Source organism: Pelobates fuscus, chromosome 5 (genome assembly GCF_036172605.1).
Source record: "Pelobates fuscus isolate aPelFus1 chromosome 5, aPelFus1.pri, whole genome shotgun sequence".
Taxonomy (NCBI): domain Eukaryota; kingdom Metazoa; phylum Chordata; class Amphibia; order Anura; family Pelobatidae; genus Pelobates; species Pelobates fuscus.
Genome location: NC_086321.1, coordinates 309,430,278 through 309,451,042, shown reverse-complemented (window position 1 = coordinate 309,451,042; position 20,765 = coordinate 309,430,278). Strand labels below are relative to the sequence as shown.

The 20,765-nt window shown below is 42.7% G+C and overlaps 1 protein-coding gene across 2 annotated transcripts in view; it reads left to right on the top strand.

Moving 5' to 3' along the window:
• Positions 1-20,765, top strand: part of GAK (cyclin G associated kinase) — a 621,278-nt gene that overhangs the window by 12,732 nt on the left and 587,781 nt on the right. For both annotated transcript variants that reach the window (XM_063455510.1, XM_063455509.1), the window contains exon 2: positions 6,757-6,818. In XM_063455510.1, the coding sequence (XP_063311580.1) occupies positions 6,757-6,818 (62 nt within the window). The remainder of the gene's footprint in view (positions 1-6,756; positions 6,819-20,765) is intronic.

Here is a 20,765-nt window from a genome sequence, read left to right as displayed (position 1 = left end):
GTCGTCCGCTGAAATCATTTTCCAGTTGTCTTTGACAATGGTTGATATTTGGCTAGATGAATTGTGGAAGGTCATAGGGAAGACCAGTCTCTGTTCACGTTTCTTACTTGGGAGCACCGGAGCCAAGCGAGCTTCCAACAGTGCATCGTCCAACACATGAGCATCATATCCTCTTTCCAAAAACTTTTGGGTCATAACCCCAAGTTGTATCTCAGCCTTGTCTTTATCTGAATTGTTGCGGATCACTCTCTGGAATTGGGCTTTCGGGATTGATTTTATCAGGGCAGTAGGATGAGCACTCCTAGCATGTAACAGAGTGTTACGGTCCGTGGGTTTGGAGAATAATGTATGTTGTATGCCATTACTGCCATACGAAATTTCAAGGTCCAAATATTGGACTCGATCTCCACTGATGTTCGCTGTGAACTGTATAGGTAGCGGGAGAGAATTCAATTCATCAACCATGGTAACCGCTTCCTCATGTGTGCTACGCCAAATGATCAGCAGGTCGTCGATATAACGATAGTATCCAATGATTGAATGCTGGTATGGAATCAAGATATGGGTGGTTTCATTATGAAACCCCTTAAGACCGCAGCCAAATGTACAAGTTGTGATCCAAAAAAAACGTAAACAAAACCTGGCATTTGCGCTATATGTCTGTCCAACCGTAATTCACCTTTCATATTAAATGCACCCCCTTATTATATATCATTTTATTCAGGGGAAACAGGGCTTTCATTTAACATCAAATATTTAGGTATGGAACATAACTTAATATGAATACAATATAAAAAAATTAGAGAAAATAAGATTTTTTTTAAATTTTCTTAGTTCTATGTGACATTCTAACTGTGAATGTCAAAATACTGTTTGCTTTTACTGCAATAAAATACACATATTTGTATTCAGCGATGTCTCACGTGTAAAACAGTACCCCCTATGTACAGGTTTTATGGTGTTTTGGGAAGTTACAGGGTCAAATAAAGCATGTTACACTTTTCAGTTTTTTCACATTGAAATTTGCCAGTTTGGTTACGTTGCCTTTGAGACTGTATGGTAGCCCAGGAATGAGAATTACCCCCATGATGGCATACCATTTGCAAAAGTAGACAACCCAAGGTATTGCAAATGGGGTATGTCCACTCTCTTTTAGTAGCCACTTGGTCACAAACACTAGCCAAAGTTAACGTTAATATTTGTTTGTGTGTGAAAAATGCAAAAAACGAATTTGAAAGCCAATTTTGGCCAGTGTTTGTGACTAAGTGGCTACTAAAAAGACTGAACATACCCCATTTCCAATACCTTGGGTTGTCTACTTTTGCAAATGGTATGCCATTATGGAGGTAATTCTTATTTCTGGGCTACTAAACGGTCTCAAAGCCAACGTAACCAAACTAAATATATATGTAAAATTATTATATATCCACGTGTGTGTATATATATATATATATGTATGTGTGTATATATATATATATATATATATATATATATATATATATATATATATATATATATATATAATTTTTTTACAATTATTTTTATTTATATATAGGTATACATATAGTGATGTATACGTATATACTTAGGTATATACATATATATATCGTTCTACGTGTATTTTGATATCTATATATATATATATATATATATTAATATCAAAATACAGTTAGAACGAAATTACACACATATATATTTTTAATTATTTTTTTTTATTTTTTAATTTTTTTTAACGTATTTATATATTTTTTATTATAAAATATATATATAATTATAATTATGTATATATTTAATCAATATCCTTCTACGTGTATTTTGATATTAATATATATATAAATATTAAAATACACTTAGTGTGTGTGTGTATATATATATATAAATGATCTAAGTATATTTGATGTGTAACTGTAATTTATTTATTTTTTTTAACTAATATTTTATTTTTATTACAGGAGAGGGGCAGAGACAGTGTCAGCCAGTGATTTTACATCACTGGCTGACACACAGGATCAGTGATCACAGTGACAGGCTGTCACTGTGATCACCTCCTGCAGATCACGGTAATTGGCCACAGGGGGAGTGCCTGGGTGGCCAGGCATGCCCCCCACCGTGATCTGCAGGGGGATCCTGCCTGGAGTTACTATGGGTCAGCCAATAGGCTGACACATAGTAACTCTGATCGCAGTGACAGGCTGTCACTGCGATCAGATCGCAGGGAGAGGCTATCTCTGCATTCATATCGCAGAGACAGCCTCTCCCTGCGATCAGACTCTGCAGATCGCGGTCACTGACTGGGGGGCCAGGCATGTCCCCCGACCGCGATCTGCAGATTAAAAATGCCGCGGCTCCATGTGTCAGCCGATTTTAAAATCGGCTGACACATGGTAAATACCGATCGCAGTGACCGCGGTCCCCAGGCACAGGGGGGCTGCCTGGGGGGCCAGGCATGCCCCCCGACCGCGATCTGCAGCGGCCATGTGCCGCCGGCCACGTGGGGGTAAGACCGCCCAGGACGTACTATGCCGTCCTGCGGCGTTTAGAGCCGCCCAAGTAAGGACGGCATAGTACGTCCTGCGGTCTTAAGGGGTTAAGCTACTCTATGCATGGGTATTGCACTTTGTTTACATTACTTGCACAGTTTTGTGTATAGTCATTAGCACTTTATATTTGTCACTAGCACTTTAATAGGAAAACAGTAGCGTTTCCACTACTCTATTCATTATACACTTTGTGTATATATAATTACCCACATACCCTGCATGGGGTTAATGCACATTATTTTTGTTATCAATATAAATTATATGGATATTTATTTGCACATCCTCTTTCACTGGCAATAGATCGTTTTAATTAGAAGCACTTAGATGCACTTTCTTTGTAAGTATATTTGCGGTATCCTTCATCCTGTGGATCACAGTCTGGTTTTCACAAACGGGCCGTGTTGTTGATATGGTTTCCAGGGTGACGGGTAAACCAATACGTAGACACGTAATTGAAGGGGCGTGACGCGCATGTTGGACTGTCTTTAAGCGTGAGTGCAGGGGATATCTCTATTTTATTTATTTATATATATATATATATATATATATATATATATATACCGCTGGACTTCCAGGCCGTTCGGGAGCACCAGTCCTTCGGTATTTTGTTCCCCAATATGTATTCGGTACTTTTAAGGAGAATGTAATATAAAGTGTGTTTCGTGCGACGTTCGGTTATTTATGCTGGGATCTGAGTGGTATTTTCCCAAAGTATGCCCTCAGACCCCAGCTATCGACCGAACGGTCATTTAGTATAATCCCACGAATAATGTTAAAGTTATGTATTTTTGTGTTAAAATCCGGTTCTGCTGTACGTAGGGATAATCCACTTAACAGGATATTTTAGTGGGAGTATCCCTCTCGTACAGCAGTGCATGGTGGGAGAAATGCTCTGTATATTCAGTTGCCCATGTAGTCCTCTACTGTATAGCCCCTGTAAAGTGACTAAGGAAACCCCTTGTATGGGGAACCAAATAAATACTGGAGCTTGTGAATAAAATAGTCAGTTGACTGTGTTTCGTCCGGTTACTGGGGGATTTGGGATGTTGCCTTCATTTCCAGCGCTTTACTTGGATTACTTTCTGTACCAGCAGAGATTTTGGGATTTCACATTGCAGCTCCGCGACGTGTGTGTGTGTGTGTGTGTGTGTGTGTATGTATATATGTATATATTAATAGTCCTTGAACACACACTCCAATCATAGTGTCACCGGGTGCATACTTAAAGCCAAATACCAAAACATAAAAAGAATAAATAGTAACTGGCTTGCACTCACGTTTTTTTGGAGTAATAAAAAGATTCCTTTATTGTAAATTCATTAAAACACGTTTCAGCACCCGTTCGTGGCTTTCCTCAGGATCATTCTTAATGAATTTACGATAAAGGAATCTTTTTATTGCTCCAAAAAAACGTGAGTGCAAGCCAGTTACTATTTATTCTATCTATCTATCTATCTATCTATCTATCATCGTCAACCGACTTTGCTTATTAAAGGTAGATGACTATCTCTATTTCATTTCATTACTGAACGCACACAGTATATATTGTATGTGTGTTCAGTAATGAAATGAAATAGAGCTAGTTATCTACCTTTAATAAGCAAAGTCGGTTGAGCTGTGCCTATACCGACGTATGTGGTTGGACTTTTTAAATAAAGTGGGCAAAAGGAATACCAATCTTGCTCAAAAGATATTTATTACGAAACCACATGCCATAATACAAACATATCTATGAGGACATCTTAACAAATGCCCTTTTTATTTCCTGTACCGGTTGAGGTATACATACAGCATAAGCTGATGACTTCCAGCAGCCTAAGGCTTTGATCACATGCAGTAGACGCTGCCCCTATCCTAAATGAGTGTCCAGAATATTTTTTGGTGTTCAAGCAGAGCCGTGTCAACAATAGTCGTGTATATACACCATAAATTTAGACGTGGTGAGGGTAGCCCTGTGAAGTGACAGGAGAGGGAGTGACGCGTGAGTGGGTACAGAAAGTAGGTATGCGTCAAAAACTTTTTACTGGGCTCCATTAATTGTCAGTGGGGTAGTAATATATAAGAACGGGTCGTGGTTAAGCTCAGAACGTAATGGCCTTGTTGCTGGTTAAGGTATGAGGTGCGAAGGCAATTTTGACCATTGTGTTGTCCCCTGATTCTCGTGGTCAGGCAGAAACAGTAGCTGATGCTCTGGTAAGAGTCTTCTCCGATCCGGGTGCTTTTTAGACAGATTGGGCGCTCCAGAGAAGCCTTTCCAGGGGGATGTATGGCATGTGGGGGTGCTTTACTGTGTTGTGTATAGTTTTTTTTTTTTTTTGCATGTTTGCCTTTCTCTGTCCGGAAGATAATTAGTTTAACTGAGAGCTGACACCATGATCTCCTAGACACAGAGATGCCTGGGCAGGCTTATGTTACCTTGAATGGAGACCTCATCCTGGGGGTCTGTGTATAAATTCTCTGTGCCTTGCCTGAATAAAGCTGTTCTTTTTCACCCTTTACTAAGTCTCAGCAAGTGTTTGGGTGAGACAGCGGTAACCTGAGCAGGAGGGTATAATCCCTCCTTAGCTAAACACAACCCATCTTCTGGAGGGTTTACAGACAGCCACGCAGACAGGCACCCAGGCAGACGCATGCACAATTACATACACACTAAGAGATGCCGGCCACTGCGGTTCTAGTTTAAATAGAATACATATCTCTGTCCACAACCAGGATGGCGCCAACGTGCATGCGATCTCATGCTATCGACGCAAACATACGTTTTGGGATCAGAGGTCACAATCTGGCCAATCAATGATTAGAGAGGCATATTTAAACCGTGGATAGCTTTTTAGCAGTGCCCTGTCGTGGTTTCCACTAGTTGGTTATCAGAGAGTGCGTTCTTGTTTATTGTTTTTTGACTTTTTGCTTGCATTTTGACTTGACCTTTGGCTTTGTTTTCTTGACCTGTCTCTTTGTGTCCCTGTCCTCGGCTTGTTTTTTTTTTTGACTATTATTTTACTTTGTTTGGCCATTCTAAGGCCCGGTATGCATTGTCCTTGTTCATTTTCTGTTTTAGTATATGTTACATAGCTCTGCATGTTGGGTCATATAGTATTCATGACACATACATACATACACACACACACACACACACACACACACACACAGCTAATTTTTCAGCCAACCTCCTGTTTCCTAACTTCTAGGTGCAGGAGGGTGGTTGGTGCTGATGGGAATCTGTTGGCTCTCCCTTCCTCGCGGTCTCCACTCTGCCTCCTCTCACTTGCTCGGACTAAGTTGGGAGGAAGTAACCAGCTGTCACTTCCTCCCAGAACTAGTTGTGGCTGCCATTTTTAAAGGGGCCTGGACGCACTATTACACAGCTGCAGTGCTGACCGGGCCCCTGAACACACGTGCCCATCAGGTGGTCCTATGTACGTGCCCCATCAGCATGAGGGTCCAGGTGCAGCTGCACCGGTGCCAGCCCTTCCTGCCTTCCTACTTAAGCTTTTATTTGTTCATGGATTTATTTGTTTATTTTTCTGGTTCGCTGCCTACCTCCTATCCTAATGTGAGAACTCCCAGCGCTCTCTGCCTCCCTACTAGATCTTTCAATTTATTTGTTTGCTGGTCTCGTGTAGTCCGCCACATACGAAGTCCCTCAGTCACCTCCTCTGGTGTTTTGTGTGGATTCAAGAGGTGAGCAGGCTTTGGCAGCGAGATGAGCTGGCACACAGCTCATCTCGCCACTAGTAAATGCCAAATACAGAGGGTTTGCGATATTTAGCGTTCCCTGCTTCTTATATGGAAGCCTTGGATTTTACGTTTCTCTTTCAGAAGAATCCGATTGGCCAATGCGTAAAAGGTACAACAAGGTGTTAGCTTGTGTATGTGCAAGGGGAGAAAATCCTTTCTGAGGGGCCACTAACACAGCAAATCCCCACATAGCATGTTGAAAGAACTCAAACCTACATTACAGGAGTAACATCTGTGAACTGAAGGGTAAATTATATTTGTACCGTTAGCAGAGATATGAAACCTAGGGTACATAATTCTTCATTGTTGTATTATCTGTACCTATTTAGTTTTCTCAATACCTAAACGAATTCTTAAATAAATATGTAGGACAATTATCTATACATAGGAATGAGAGGAGGGTTGCATAAAGCTGGGTATGATTTCTTAATTCTAAGGGGTTTTTTTTGGTTTCTAAATTTTTTCCTTTATTTTGTAGGTGGTTTTGCATTTGTCTATGAGGCTCAAGATCTTGGTAGCGGAAAAGAGTATGCTTTAAAGGTAAGAATACTGAAATCCTTGGCTGAAAATAATGTAATTTTACACGTTAGTACGTTCTCTGATAAGAAATGATCTAGTTGTCATTGTGTTGTATTCTGGTAAATGAGAAACTTCTGCAAACTTTTTGCTTGTATTCCTACTAGTGGCTCTGCAATTGAGCTGATATGTGCTCCCTATTTGGTGACTCCGGATAACATGGCAAGCGCCCATAACTTTACTTAAGTATTATTGTTGTAAGTAGTTATTTAAATTTTGAATTAAAATTTAACCACCATCCCGGCCTCCTACCCTGGTGTCTGCTGCAGGTTGTGTGGAAGGGATGGGGATAGGAATTGCATCATATCCCTGTTCCCTGTGAAGCACACAGCGTGACTGGCGCCCAGTGATGGGGCTGGGTTGCAGGGCGGGACTCCACAGAGCCGGACTGCATGCACCCCAGGGACCAGATTGTACAGATGCAAATATGTAATTGTGACTGTCTGTCTCTGTGTGTGTGTCTCTGTGTGTGCCAGTATGTGTGTCAGGCTTCACAGTGGCTGGGAAAATTTTCACTAGGTCCCCCTCAAAACCTGGTGGGATGAGCTCCTTAATCTCAGCAGGGCACAGTCCTGGATCCGTGACATAAGACCTTCGACCCAGAGGGCATTATAGTGGTGGTATGCTAGGCCCTGCAGCACCGAGCAAACAGATAAATGAGATCTTAATTTATTACTATATTAAGATTTTGTGGATTTTAGGGGCTCTCAAATGGAGCTATAGAAGATGGCTGTCTGTCAACCCGATGGTCTGGGTACACCACTATAGTTATATTATTATCATGGGCGTCTGCAGGAATTTTTCTGGGGGTGTGTGGGGGGCATAATTGTAATGACATCCATGATTGGTCCCTTTTTGACAGTGTCATGAAAGGGAAGGTGCATAGTCATTATCACATAAAGCCAGGGTGAATAGTGTCTTCATAACTCCAATCTCCTTTTCTTCTCCTTCATTTGACACAGTCCTTCCTGCTCTTCGCTGCCCCTTCCTGCTCTTCGCTGCCCTATCTGCTCATTTCTCTTCCTTCTCCTACTTCACCTTTGTGGTCCTTCTGTCCCTTCCTGCTCCTTGCCGCCCTTTTCTGCTCCTTGCTCTGCCCCTTCGTGTGCTCCTTGCTGCCCCTTTGTGTTCCTTCTCCTACTTTACCTGTTGTGCTACCTGCTGTCCCTTCTTGGTCATTTCTATTCCTTCTCCTTTCTGCTGCTTCTCTTACTTTACCTTTCTGCTCCTTGCTGACCCTTCCTGTAGGCTGCCCCCCCCCATCCCTACGAGACTGTAGTTAAAAGCTAGGAAACACAGGCTGTATAATCTTGACTGTTCCGTATTCATACTCGCCTTTTGTCACTAAGAGGTGTCTTCCTCAATACTCACGTTTGCCCTCTTCTAGTTGAGTTTCTAATGACAGGTTTCAAGGTAGGATTCCGCACAGGCGTCATACTTCGATCAGGTATTAGGGTTTGTCCTAACCTCATATCTACTAGTTAAGATTTATTCAACGTAATTACGATTAGTGGCAGAATCAAGCATTGGTTTCTTGTTGGGGCTCTTCTGACAACCCCTTTATTTGCAGGTGCACCTACCATATTAGCCTAATTAATGTAATCCCGATAATATCTGCTCAATTTTATTATCGGCTACTCGTTCTTTAAAGTTCCCAGCATTAGGCCATGGTATTTGGTCTATCTTAAGCCTGACTAGGAAAATGCCATATTCCTAATTTTCAAGTTACTCCCAGTGAACCGGTACTAGTGGCATTTGCACGATAGTTAGTGAACTGGGCATTCTACTTTGCCACCCGTCTTATGTTTGGAGAGAGATGCCCAAACTATTCAATATACTTGCATAATCTCTCTGTAGGCTCCTCTTATACGTCAGTACTTTCCCTCAGTAATACAATATTTACATGAGTGGAACGATTATGGAACTGAATGCCATACCCTGAAGCAGATGTCTTTTGTGTCTGGTACATCCTTTGGAACTCCGCTGTCACAATCAACCTTTGGCCCCTACATCAATTTTAATTTCTGGAAATACATTAGACTTGATTTCATTGCAGTTCAGCCTCCCCGCAGACTATCAGCGTATCAGGGAAAAAGAAAATCCTTTCTGGGAATGATGCCTGTTTCCCATATAGATCTGCAGTCTCTCCTTGGTCCTCTGAACTTCACCATGCACCTTACACAAGCAAGCTCATTCATTTTCCTTCCGCTCAATCTGCTCCCAGGTTTACCTGTCAACAATAGCACAGTTACATTCTAAACATTCTTCAGCAGTCCTGTTCATGCCGCTATACTTTCTATCCCAACAGAACAGGGAAACCATGTTCACTCCACCAATGTCCCTCATTTGTGGCGATTACAGCCAATTTCATAGTTAACTGGGTCTGTGACACATTTCCCATAGAGAAACAGAAGCTACCCTCTTTTAGTAAATCAGCAGCATGGGAATTATTACCGGTCAGTCCCCCTCACTAACAATAATTAGGTTGATTAGGAAGAGATCTGGCTGGCAGCATCACGGAAACTCTACTTTGTTCACATATCCATACAAGGATGTCACAACATGGCAACCGATGAGGTGACTCAATCACAATTTTTTGTATTCTTCTGAACTCTCCCCACAACGGCCAAACGACCTAACCCCTACATTCCAGGATTTAATTGCTGGCACACGGAACACACTCTGCTCTGGCCATTTTCAATAAACTCACTTCTGCATATCAAATCCTCAAACCGTACTCATTCAATTCCATGGCGGTGTTCACTTATTTTTTTGCCACTTCAACCTTTAACTAGCTCACAACACTTAAAGTTACTCTAGTACAACAGTCAACATTTTCAGGTAATTCTAAAAGAATATGTGCTGCTCCTACTACCTCTAGTAATATCCCAGTATATATCATCTAATGGATGGGACAGTAGAGTCATCTGCATATGCATAATAACACATCCTAGATCTGAATGAATTAAATATTCTTCTGAAATACTTTGTTCTTTACATAGTTGAATGTGCTGACAACAAAATCACACAAAAATAAAAAAAATGGAAATCAAATGTTTCAACCCTTGGAGGTCTGGATTTGGAGTCACACTCAAAATTAAAGTGGAAAAACACACTACATCCAACTTTGATGTAATGTCCTTAAAACAAGTCAAAATGAGGCTCAGTAGTGTGTGTGGCCTCCACGTGCCTGTTAGACCTCCCTACAACGCCTGTGCATGCTCCTGATGAGGTGGCGGATGGTCTCCTGAGGGATATATATATATATATATATATATATATATATATATCTCTATCAAGTGATAAAGTGGAGCACTCCAAAAGGACTTTTCAATCGTGTATTTATTGATACGAAAAACGCTTACATTAAATCATCTATTTCGACGTTTCGACCCCTCTGGGTCTTTATCAAGAACAATTTGCAAGTGACAAAAACAGCATTTATATACAAGTGAAGATAATTGACTCACCAATCTCTAGTGTGTGTGGCCGCCCGTCCGAACCCGGAAGTGTCACGGAGATCCACGTGGTTTCCCTAGCGTGCGTCAGTGCGTGCAACGTGGTTGCTATGCGATAGACTATGCTCAATGCGGTCATGTGATCTTTGTGACCAAGAGGTTCAGAATAACAATCTGAAACGTGTATAAAATATGTGGTCTCTAGCAAGGAGATCTACATAGTGATAAGTGCTGAAATATATACAAAGGTCTAGTGGTACCCAAAAGTATGCCAGAGGGAAAACCTCAGGGTTAATGAAGTAAATAAATCATTATGAGACATAAGACCCGAAAGGGTCGAAGTGCAGCTGGTGCTGAATAAGACTGAAGACCGTGTGGTGAAAAATACCAACAACCCAAGTGAATGCATACAATAACATACATCTCATAAATTATATTTAAAAACAAAGTAGAAGGAGTTAATTCTTAGATAGAGTAATATGGGAAAATCTGTATTTCAAGGATCTATTGTCATAACTTATAAATTATGAATACAAATTCAATGGCTATTTTCTATCATTCAAATACTAAATAGTGGGGCATTACTTCGAAGATCAGAGCGAACTTTTATATTGATAATCTGGTTTAGGGCACATACGACTTCTATAGCTAAATTCAACAGAACATGGAAAATGTAATGTACTCGTTCAGTCCCTTGGGAGTGACTGTATCCAGCCGGTGTATCCAGTAGGTTTCGCGTTGAAGTATTTGTTTTAGATCTATCTCCTCCTCTCGGACTTGGTGGGACGTGATCTATAGCTATAAATCGTAGGGTAGGGAGTCTATGGTTGGCTAGGAGGAAATGCTTAGCGACAGGTTTGTCTGATTTTTGATCTCTGAAGGCCGTGTTGATGGTGGATCTGTGGCCTCTTCAAGAAATGACTGAGAGATTTCTGCACAGAGGATACAACCCGGACGTATTATTACAAGCAAAAGACAAAGCCATGAGACACACAAGGGATCCGATGGCGACCACCAAAAACATCTCACAAGTTACCAGGATGTATTTGCCCCTAACTTTCCATACAGGCACCTCACAAATTAAAAAAGCCATGAATAAATACTGGGGCATACTACGGTCCGACAAGAATCTGCCACCTATCTTTCAACAGCAACCGATTATCAGTTTAAAAAGAAATAAAAACCTTAGAGACCTTTTAGTTAAAAGCGATCCAAGTTTATGTTACCAGAAGACAAAAGGACCTATAAAGAAAGGCTGTTACCGATGCAGTGGCTGCGTGACATGCAGCCACATGAACACCAGTACCTCATTTTCTCACCCACACAGCGGAATTCGGATCCCCATCACCCAATACATCACTTGCACTACGGATCATGTGATCTACTTAATCACATGTCCCTGTGGTCTCTCATACGTGGGGAAAACGGACCTAACCCTCCGAGATCGGATGAGAGGCCACAGATCCAACATCAACATGGCCTTCAGAGATCAAAAATCAGACAAACCTGTCGCTAAGCATTTCCTCCTAGCCAACCATAGACTCCCTACCCTACGATTTATAGCTATAGATCACGTCCCACCAAGTCCGAGAGGAGGAGATAGATCTAAAACACTACTTCAACGCGAAACCTACTGGATACACCGGCTGGATACAGTCACTCCCAAGGGACTGAACGAGTACATTACATTTTCCATGTTCTGTTGAATTTAGCTATAGAAGTCGTATGTGCCCTAAACCAGATTATCAATATAAAAGTTCGCTCTGATCTTCGAAGTAATGCCCCACTATTTAGTATTTGAATGATAGAAAATAGCCATTGAATTTGTATTCATAATTTATAAGTTATGACAATAGATCCTTGAAATACAGATTTTCCCATATTACTCTATCTAAGAATTAACTCCTTCTACTTTGTTTTTAAATATAATTTATGAGATGTATGTTATTGTATGCATTCACTTGGGTTGTTGGTATTTTTCACCACACGGTCTTCAGTCTTATTCAGCACCAGCTGCACTTCGACCCTTTCGGGTCTTATGTCTCATAATGATTTATTTACTTCATTAACCCTGAGGTTTTCCCTCTGGCATACTTTTGGGTACCACTAGACCTTTGTATATATTTCAGCACTTATCACTATGTAGATCTCCTTGCTAGAGACCACATATTTTATACACGTTTCAGATTGTTATTCTGAACCTCTTGGTCACAAAGATCACATGACCGCATTGAGCATAGTCTATCGCATAGCAACCACGTTGCACGCACTGACGCACGCTAGGGAAACCACGTGGGTCTCCGTGACACTTCCGGGTTCGGACGGGCGGCCACACACACTAGAGATTGGTGAGTCAATTATCTTCACTTGTATATAAATGCTGTTTTTGTCACTTGCAAATTGTTCTTGATAAAGACCCTGAGGGGTCGAAACGTCGAAATAGATGATTTAATGTAAGCGTTTTTCGTATCAATAAATACACGATTGAAAAGTCCTTTTGGAGTGCTCCACTTTATCGCTTGATATATATATCCAGACGCTGGATGCACCAAAGGCAAGATATACTGAAATAACTTGCAGGGGTGAGTGCCTAAATTATCACTCTAGGCACCCAGACCACTTCAGCTTAATGTAGTGGTCTGGGTGCCTGATCCCTCTAGGACTAACCCCTTTTTTTTATTTTTTTTATAAACATAGCAGTTTCAGGGAAACTGCTATGTTTATAATCGGGTTAATCCAGCCTCCAAATCCTCTAGTGGCTGTCTCACTGACGCGCTGAGAGCACGCAAGCGTCCATAGGAAAGCATTTTAAATGCTTTCCTATGAGACCGGCTGAATTGGCGTGCAGCTCTTGCCGCGCATGCGCATTCAGACGAAAGGGAGGATCGGAGGCGGAGAGGAGGAGGAGAGCTCCCCGCCCGGCGCTGGAATAAAGGTAAGTTTTAACCCTTTACTCTCCCCAGAGCCCGGCGTGAGGGGGTCCCTGAGGGTGGGGGCACCCTCAGGGCACTATAGTTCCAGGAAAAAGAGTGTGTTTTCCTATGTTCCTATTATTATTGAATATTGTGTATAGCTGTATATATTTCTCCACCCACTCTTAGTTTGTGCAGGGGCTTTTGTTCCCAAAACACATGTTTTTCCGAGCCACCAGAAGGGCTGCCTTCACAGGCTACAGGCCTCGAGCCTCTGAATACTGGCATTCGGGCACTACCCGCCCTTACCATTGGCAGGTAGGGGGTCTATCAGAGGACATGAGTCTGCTTCCCTCCTCGGTCATACTGCTGCAGGTAATGTCCTTATTTTAATGTACCTACACACTCTCAAGGCATTTTTAATACATTTTGTCACCTTTTCCAGTCAAAATGCCATTATGACGCCACTTTGGATGTCCTCATCCACTGGTACTTGGAGGCGCCAGCTTGCCCCAGGATTATGGGCCCTGCAAAAAGACATTTTAAAAAGTGACTTCCATGGAAAAACCAAACCACTGAACCGATCTGGGTGATTTTTGCATATGTTGGTCAACCAGATCAGGGCTATCAGAGGATGTGACTCTTGTGGGGTTTCCATGGATCTTGGGGGTACTTTTAGGGTGTTTGTAAATTGTGTGTTTTTCTGTACCTGGAGATAAGTGAGTTTGTACTGTTTCCCCAGCAAGGCGTTGTCCCAGGGACACTGCCGGATTAGTTTAAACTAGCTTCTTTGTCGCTCGTCAATCTCCCATCAGCCCTTGCTATTATCTGACCCCACCTTCCTTGTACTATAGTGCTCTATATAACCTATTGTATGTAAATGAGGCTGTGGGGGGTTTAAATGTATGTATAAATTGTAAGTGCTTGTTTGCATTAAACAGACTTACTTCACCCTCAATCTAGAGTCTTGTCTCTTATTGGGGGAAACTGCTATATCACTACAAGGGATTGCTATAATCACTATACTCCCTTGGATTCTCTGAGCTTTTGTTATAGCTATTCCTGCTTGACTCTCTTGAGGAAGAGAGGGAGGTTCACCCACTGGAACCTGGAGCCTTTTTTGTAGGTCCATGGTGGGTAGGAGACGGCGAGACCCCAACCAAGCTGCGGCGGTTGTTGGGTTTGCAGTGCTTAAGGTGTCTGTAGTGCTTGGAGCACTAGGTGCATCTGTCGGCGGAGGTACCCAACCCGGGGTACAGAAAGCTCCGTTACACTCATCAAACAAGGCGACCTTATATTCAGAACTGTGCAAACTCCTGGAGAAGAAAGCGATCGAACAATTGCCATTCCCACATACATTTCTCGACAACATGTTTCTGGTCTGCGTAAAGACAGGAGATCTCCATCTTGTAATCAATCTCTGAGAACTATATAGCAGCGTGCTAGTCCTGAACAGGACCTCCGCTGGATCCATGAAGACGGGTACTCTGGAACAAGGCGCTGTGAAGTGAATAGCTCTATCCCTCCTTGGACGACACACAGTTCTGAGAGTACAAATGATTATTCAGCACAAACATGACCTTTTATGCACAGACCCCCAGTATGAGGTCTCCATTCAAAAGTACACAAGCCCCTCCCAGGCATCCTTATGTCTGGGAGATAATTGAGTCAAAACTGAGTAACTCAATTATCTCTCTGTTACAGGAAACGTTTATAAAATACCCCAAAAACATATTTATAATTCACAGGAACACCACAAGTTATATAGCCCGTATCTCAACGCCCAGCTTGTCCAAATAGCGTTCAGATCCATTCGGTAGAACGGAATCGCTATTTAAGTCTGTTCCAAAACAGTTCCAGAAAAATGAGGACAACGTCGATAGGAACTATCTCCCGAACGTCATCCGTGTAGCTGTTCGGGAAGTGGGATGGTCAGCGGTACAATCTTTGCCTGTGTTTGCAAGATCTCGTGGCCGAAAATAGTTCCAGGCGTTCGACCATGTACCGCTGCCTGTGTTCGGGAGACAAAATGGACGCGTATCTCATGGTTCTGGTTGGACAAAGCTTTTCTTACATTCCAATGGTAAAGAGACATTTGGTAGTTCACTTTCCCTTCTGCCTTTGTCCTGCACCATGGTGCTTCATCAAGTTAATGAAGCAGTTATGGCTTTTCTTTGCACTCAAATGATTCGCTCCAATATATATATTTGGATGACGTTCTGCTCATGGCTCAAGAACTACACACACTTTGTCGTCATATGGATAGGACCTCGGTACTATTACAAAACATAACTAATATCTCTGACAGACGAAGTCCATCTAGAACTCCATTGGTGGCTTCACAATATTGATAGATGGAATGGGACGGCCATCTTGGCTCACAACTGAACTTTTGTTCTGGAGTCCGTGCCAGCCTTCTTGGATGCAATGCAACTTGACCCAGTCATTTGACTGTAGGTCTTTGGTCCCCAGCGGAACAAGCCCTTTATATTATTATTTTAATTTTAATATTTATATAGCGCTATCAGATTCCGTAGCGCTGTAGAATGGGTGGACTAACAGACAAGTAATTGTAACTAGACAACTAGACCTACAGGAACAGAGAGGTGGAGGGCCCTGCTCAATGAGCTTACATTCTTGAGGGAGTGGGGTATAGTGACACAAAGGGTAAAAGTAGGGGTACAAAGTAGGTTGTTAGAAATGTATTCACTGAGGGCTTAGTAGGTAATTTTTGACAGTTGCAGGAGAGGAGTCATGGGGGGTGGGGGATAAAAACCTGCTAACAGTTTGATTGATATGCTTTCTTTTAGTGAGTTTAGTGAGAAGGGAAGGGAGTTCCACAAAAGAGGTGCAGCCCTGGAGAAATCTTGGAGGCAAGCAATAGAGGTGGGCGTACGGACAGAGGATATACGTAGGTCTTTGGAAGAGCGTAAGGGCCTCGATGGGACATACGTATTAGGGAGGATAGGTATGTTGGAGCAGCATTATGTAAGCAAGCACCAGAATTTTAAATTGAACCGTATATCTAGCTGGAAGCCAATGCAGGGAATGACAGAGCGGGGAGGAGTGGGAGGTGCGTACGGTGAGCCTCACCGCCGCATTCATTATAGATTGCAGTGGTGCAATCTGGGAAGATGTAAGACCACTGAGAAGGGTATTGCAGTAGTCAAGGTGAGAGAGAACAAGAGCATGGACCAGCTCCTTGGAAGCATCCGGGGTTAAGTAGGGGCGGATGCGCGCTATGCTTTTGAGATGGAAGCAACAGGATTTGTCGCTTGATTGGACATGAGGGGTGAAGGAGAGGTTGGAGTCAAAAAGAACACCCAGGCAGCGAGCCTGTGAGGAAAGACCAAAAGTTCTGTTTTGGACAGGTTGAGTTTAAGGAAGTGAGCAGCCATCCAGTTGGAAAATCGAAGAGAGACACGAAGAGAGACACGAGTCAAGATGAGCGTAGATGGATCAGGAGAGGACAGGTAGATTTGCGTGTCATCCGCATAGAAATGATAATGGAAGCCAAAGGAGCTGATGAACTCATCAGCTCCTTTGGGAGCAGTATAGATAGTGAACAGTAGGGGTTCAAGGACAGATCCTTGGGGGACGCCGGCAGAGTGGTTGGGGGGAAGAGGCGGAGTCAGAGAAAGAAACACTGAAAAAGCGCTGGGAGAGGTAGGAGGAGCACCAGGCGAGTGCAGTATCCCGTAGACCAAAATTACGGAGAATGCAAAGAAGCTGTTGATGATCAACTATGTCAAAGGCAGCAGAAAGATCAAGAAGAATTAGGATAGAGTAATTGCTGCAAGATTTAGCAACAATTAAATCGTTGGATACTTTGGTTACAGCCATTTCGACAGAATAACCAGCGCGGAATCCAGACTGTAGGGGGTCAAGCAGAGAGTTGGATTCGAGAAAGTCTGTCAATCTGGCGTACACAACTCTCTCGAGGATCTTGGAGGCAAATGGCGGTAGCGAGATAGGGCGGTAGTTGGATGGGGAGTTGGGTTCAAGCTGTGCTTTTTCAGAATTGGGGTTACAGTTGCATGTTTGAAGGATGAGGGAAATGTGCCAGAGGAATGGGAGAGATTGAAAATTTTAGTGAGAGGGATACAAAGTGCGGATGAGATAGGAGGTAATAGGATCGATGGTACAGGTGGTGGGGCGGGAGAATCGGAAGAAAAGCAGAAACCTCTTCTGCTGTAGCAGGTACGAATGAGTGTAGAATGGTGGAGGGAGTGGGGTTGGGTGATGTATTGGTAGGGGAAGGAGAGAAATTAGTGATCTCTTCTGATTGTAGAGATCTTCTTAGTGAAGTGAGATACAAAGTTTGTGGCGGACAAGGTGGTAGAAGGAGGGGGGAGTATAAGGGCGAAAAAAAGCATCCAAAGTGTGAAATAGGTGTTTGGGTTGATGGGACAGTGTACTTATGAGGGTGTTAAAGTAACTAACTTACTTTTGCAGCGGAAGGAGCCAGGCTGTAGGAGCACAGCATAAATTTATAGTAGAGGAAGTCAGATGAAGTCAGCAGTTCTAAAACATTGTTGGAGGGAACTGGTCAGCTTGGTGTGCCAGGGTTGTAATTGGGGGTGCTTGTTGCGTTTAATTGTAGGAGGTGCCATGATGTTGAGTTGTAGAGTGAGGTTGCAGAGTTAGGGCAAGTTAGATTTGAGATGGGTAACAGGAGATTTTGGTGGAGAAATGCTGGAGATCAAGGCAGTTGAGGTTTCTGCCAGATTGGAGAGTTGAGGGTGGTGAAATTTGGGTACCGGTATGCTGATGTCAAATGTTAGCAGATGGTGGTCAGACAAAGGAAATGGAACAGTGGAGAGATTAGAGGTGGTACAGAGATTGGTGAAGATGAGGTCAAGAGTGTTTCCTGCAGTATGAGTTGCTGAAGTAGACAACTGCGTGAGGCCAAAGGAGGAGGTTACAGAGCGCAGACGGGAGGCATCAGGGCAGTTGAGGTTGTTGATTGGGATGTTAAAGTACCCAAATATGAGGGAGGGAGTGCTAGAGGAGATCAAGTGGGGTAGCCAGAAATAAAAGTGTTCAATGAATAGCCTAGGATGATGGTAATTCTTAACCCCTTAAGGACACATGACGTGTGTGACACGTCATGATTCCATTTTATTCCAGAAGTTTGGTCCTTAAGGGGTTAAAGGAGTGGGCTTAAAAAGGCCAACAGTGTGAACTTCAAAGGAAGTAAAGGAAAGGGCAGGGGCGGTGAGGATAGGTTGAAAGGTACATTGAGAGGAGAGAAGGATGTCTCCACTGCCTCCTTTACAGTCAAGTTTGGGAGTGTGGGATAATTGTAGACCACCGAAACATAAAGAAGCGAGAGTAGCGGTGTCAGAGAGGGACAGCCAGGTATTGTGAGCGCCAGTATTGTGAGTTAGAGATGATTGATTTAATATTACTACAGATTGAACGGGCATTCCAGAGTGCACACTGAATGTTGGTAAAGGAGGATAAACTGCAGGGTATGTGGATGGTTTCTAGTTGTCTTAGTGTGAGCAGACGAGGTGAAGGGCCCCACGTTGGGTGGAACGGATTGCGGCCTACTTTGCGAAGGATGCTTTCAATTGTTTCCTGGTGAAACGTCTAGGGGGTATCGCAATTCAAACTGTTCTCCGACATAATGAAAGACCTTTATCAGTTCTGTCTGGACAAAAATCATTCTATTCAAGCAAAATACCTACCAGGCCCTGACATTCTGGTTGCATATTTGTGTTTCCATCACTAGAGGGATGCCAGAGATTGGCAGCTAGATCCTGAACTGTTTAACCACATTCATCTCCTTAGAGTGCCCCATACACTGGATCTATTTGTACCTGGACTGAATCGTCAGACGACTTTTTCAGCTGGTTGCCGGACCCTCTATCCCTGGACCCTCTATCCCTTGCAGCCAATGCATTCTTTCAGCAGTGGCCATTGACAGAAGCATATGCTTTCCGTCCCTTCTCCATGATCCAGCGAACTCTTCACCGAATCACAGTTCAAAGAGTCCTGATAGTCCTGATAACTCCTTTATGGAGAGTCAAGACATGGTTCCCCCACTCTTGTGGAACTGTCGGTAGACTGCCCTCTGCTATTGCATCAGACCCTAGATGTACTCAGGAACTCGGCAGGAGACAACTTCCATACTCTCACCCTGCAATGCCACCACCAGCTTGTGGGCTGGACCATTTTAGAAGTTCTTGGAATGTCGCAGGACTTTCAAGCACAGCCCGAACACTCTTATGGGACTCATAGGCCGCGGGAACTCGACGCACACATGCCTCCAACTTGCAGACTTGGGTAAGCTTGTGAGTTTGAAGTGATATTGATCCCTCTCCAGCATTTTACAGACAAGTGTTGAAATTTTGATCTTTTTGTTCGAACAAGGCAAATCATATCTCTCCGTTAATGTCTTTCGATTCACCACCTTGGCGGATCATACCCTGATTGATAATTCTCAGGTGGGCAAACTCCCCCCCCTTTTTTTTTTTTTTACATTTTCTTTATTTGGTTTAAAAATGATATACAATACAGTCAAATTATTACACTTAGATTGACAATAGATCCAATTTACAGAAGCGTTAAATATTGGGTCTTGAGTCTGGTGGCTATGATTAACATCGTGCCGCTTAGTACCGTTTCAAATATGGATAGTGATAGTTTTGTGATCATTAGGTGGTAACAAATATTTTGTCGAGTAATTAACCTTATCCTTCATAAAAAATGAGTAATAGGTGATAAGTAATAAATAATAAATAGCAAATAAATATAAAAAAAAAACGGCAGCAGCCAATCAGGCTCACTAGCCACACTCGCAATATGGTCAGTGTATTTGGTGTTAAGTCAGTGGTCGTCTGTGTATACTGCTTAGGTGTAGCTGTTTCTAGATGATGTCTTCTTTCGTCATGAACATGGTCCATTGCTGCCAAGTTTGCATATGTTTTATCATGTTTTTAGATTTAGAGCAGATGATCTCTTCCATTTGTCTGATATTTTCTACTTTTTGGATCCATTCCCTCATAGGGGGATTATGGTGTGTTTCCAATGTATATGAATTAGGAGGTTGGCAGCTATTAGTAAATGTGTGAGCAGAGTAAAGTTCTGATTCTTTGAACTTTTTTTGGGGGGGGGGAGGGGGGTCAGGAGGAATAGCATGTGTTCTGGGGCAAAGGGGTATTGTATGCCTGTTATAGTTTGTGTTAGAGTGTGGATACGCTTCCAATATTTGGATATAATCGGAAAGGACCACCACATGTGTGATGAGTGTGCTGTTTGTTGAGTGCATCGCCAGCATTCGTCTTTGAAATTCTTATGCATCTGGCTAAGTTTTGTCGGAGTGTAGTGCCAGCGGGTCAATCTCTTGTGTTGTTAGGTTTGATTATGTTGTGTGTGCCCTAGTGATGATGTGTTGCCACTGGGAGTTGGAGAGCGATATCGGTAACTCTGCCGTGTTTGTGAAGGCTGGGAGAAATTGGGTTTGATCTTTTTGGATGAGTTTATACATTGTTGACAGTGTTTTTTTTCTTTAGTGGGTGCGATTGGCACGTTTG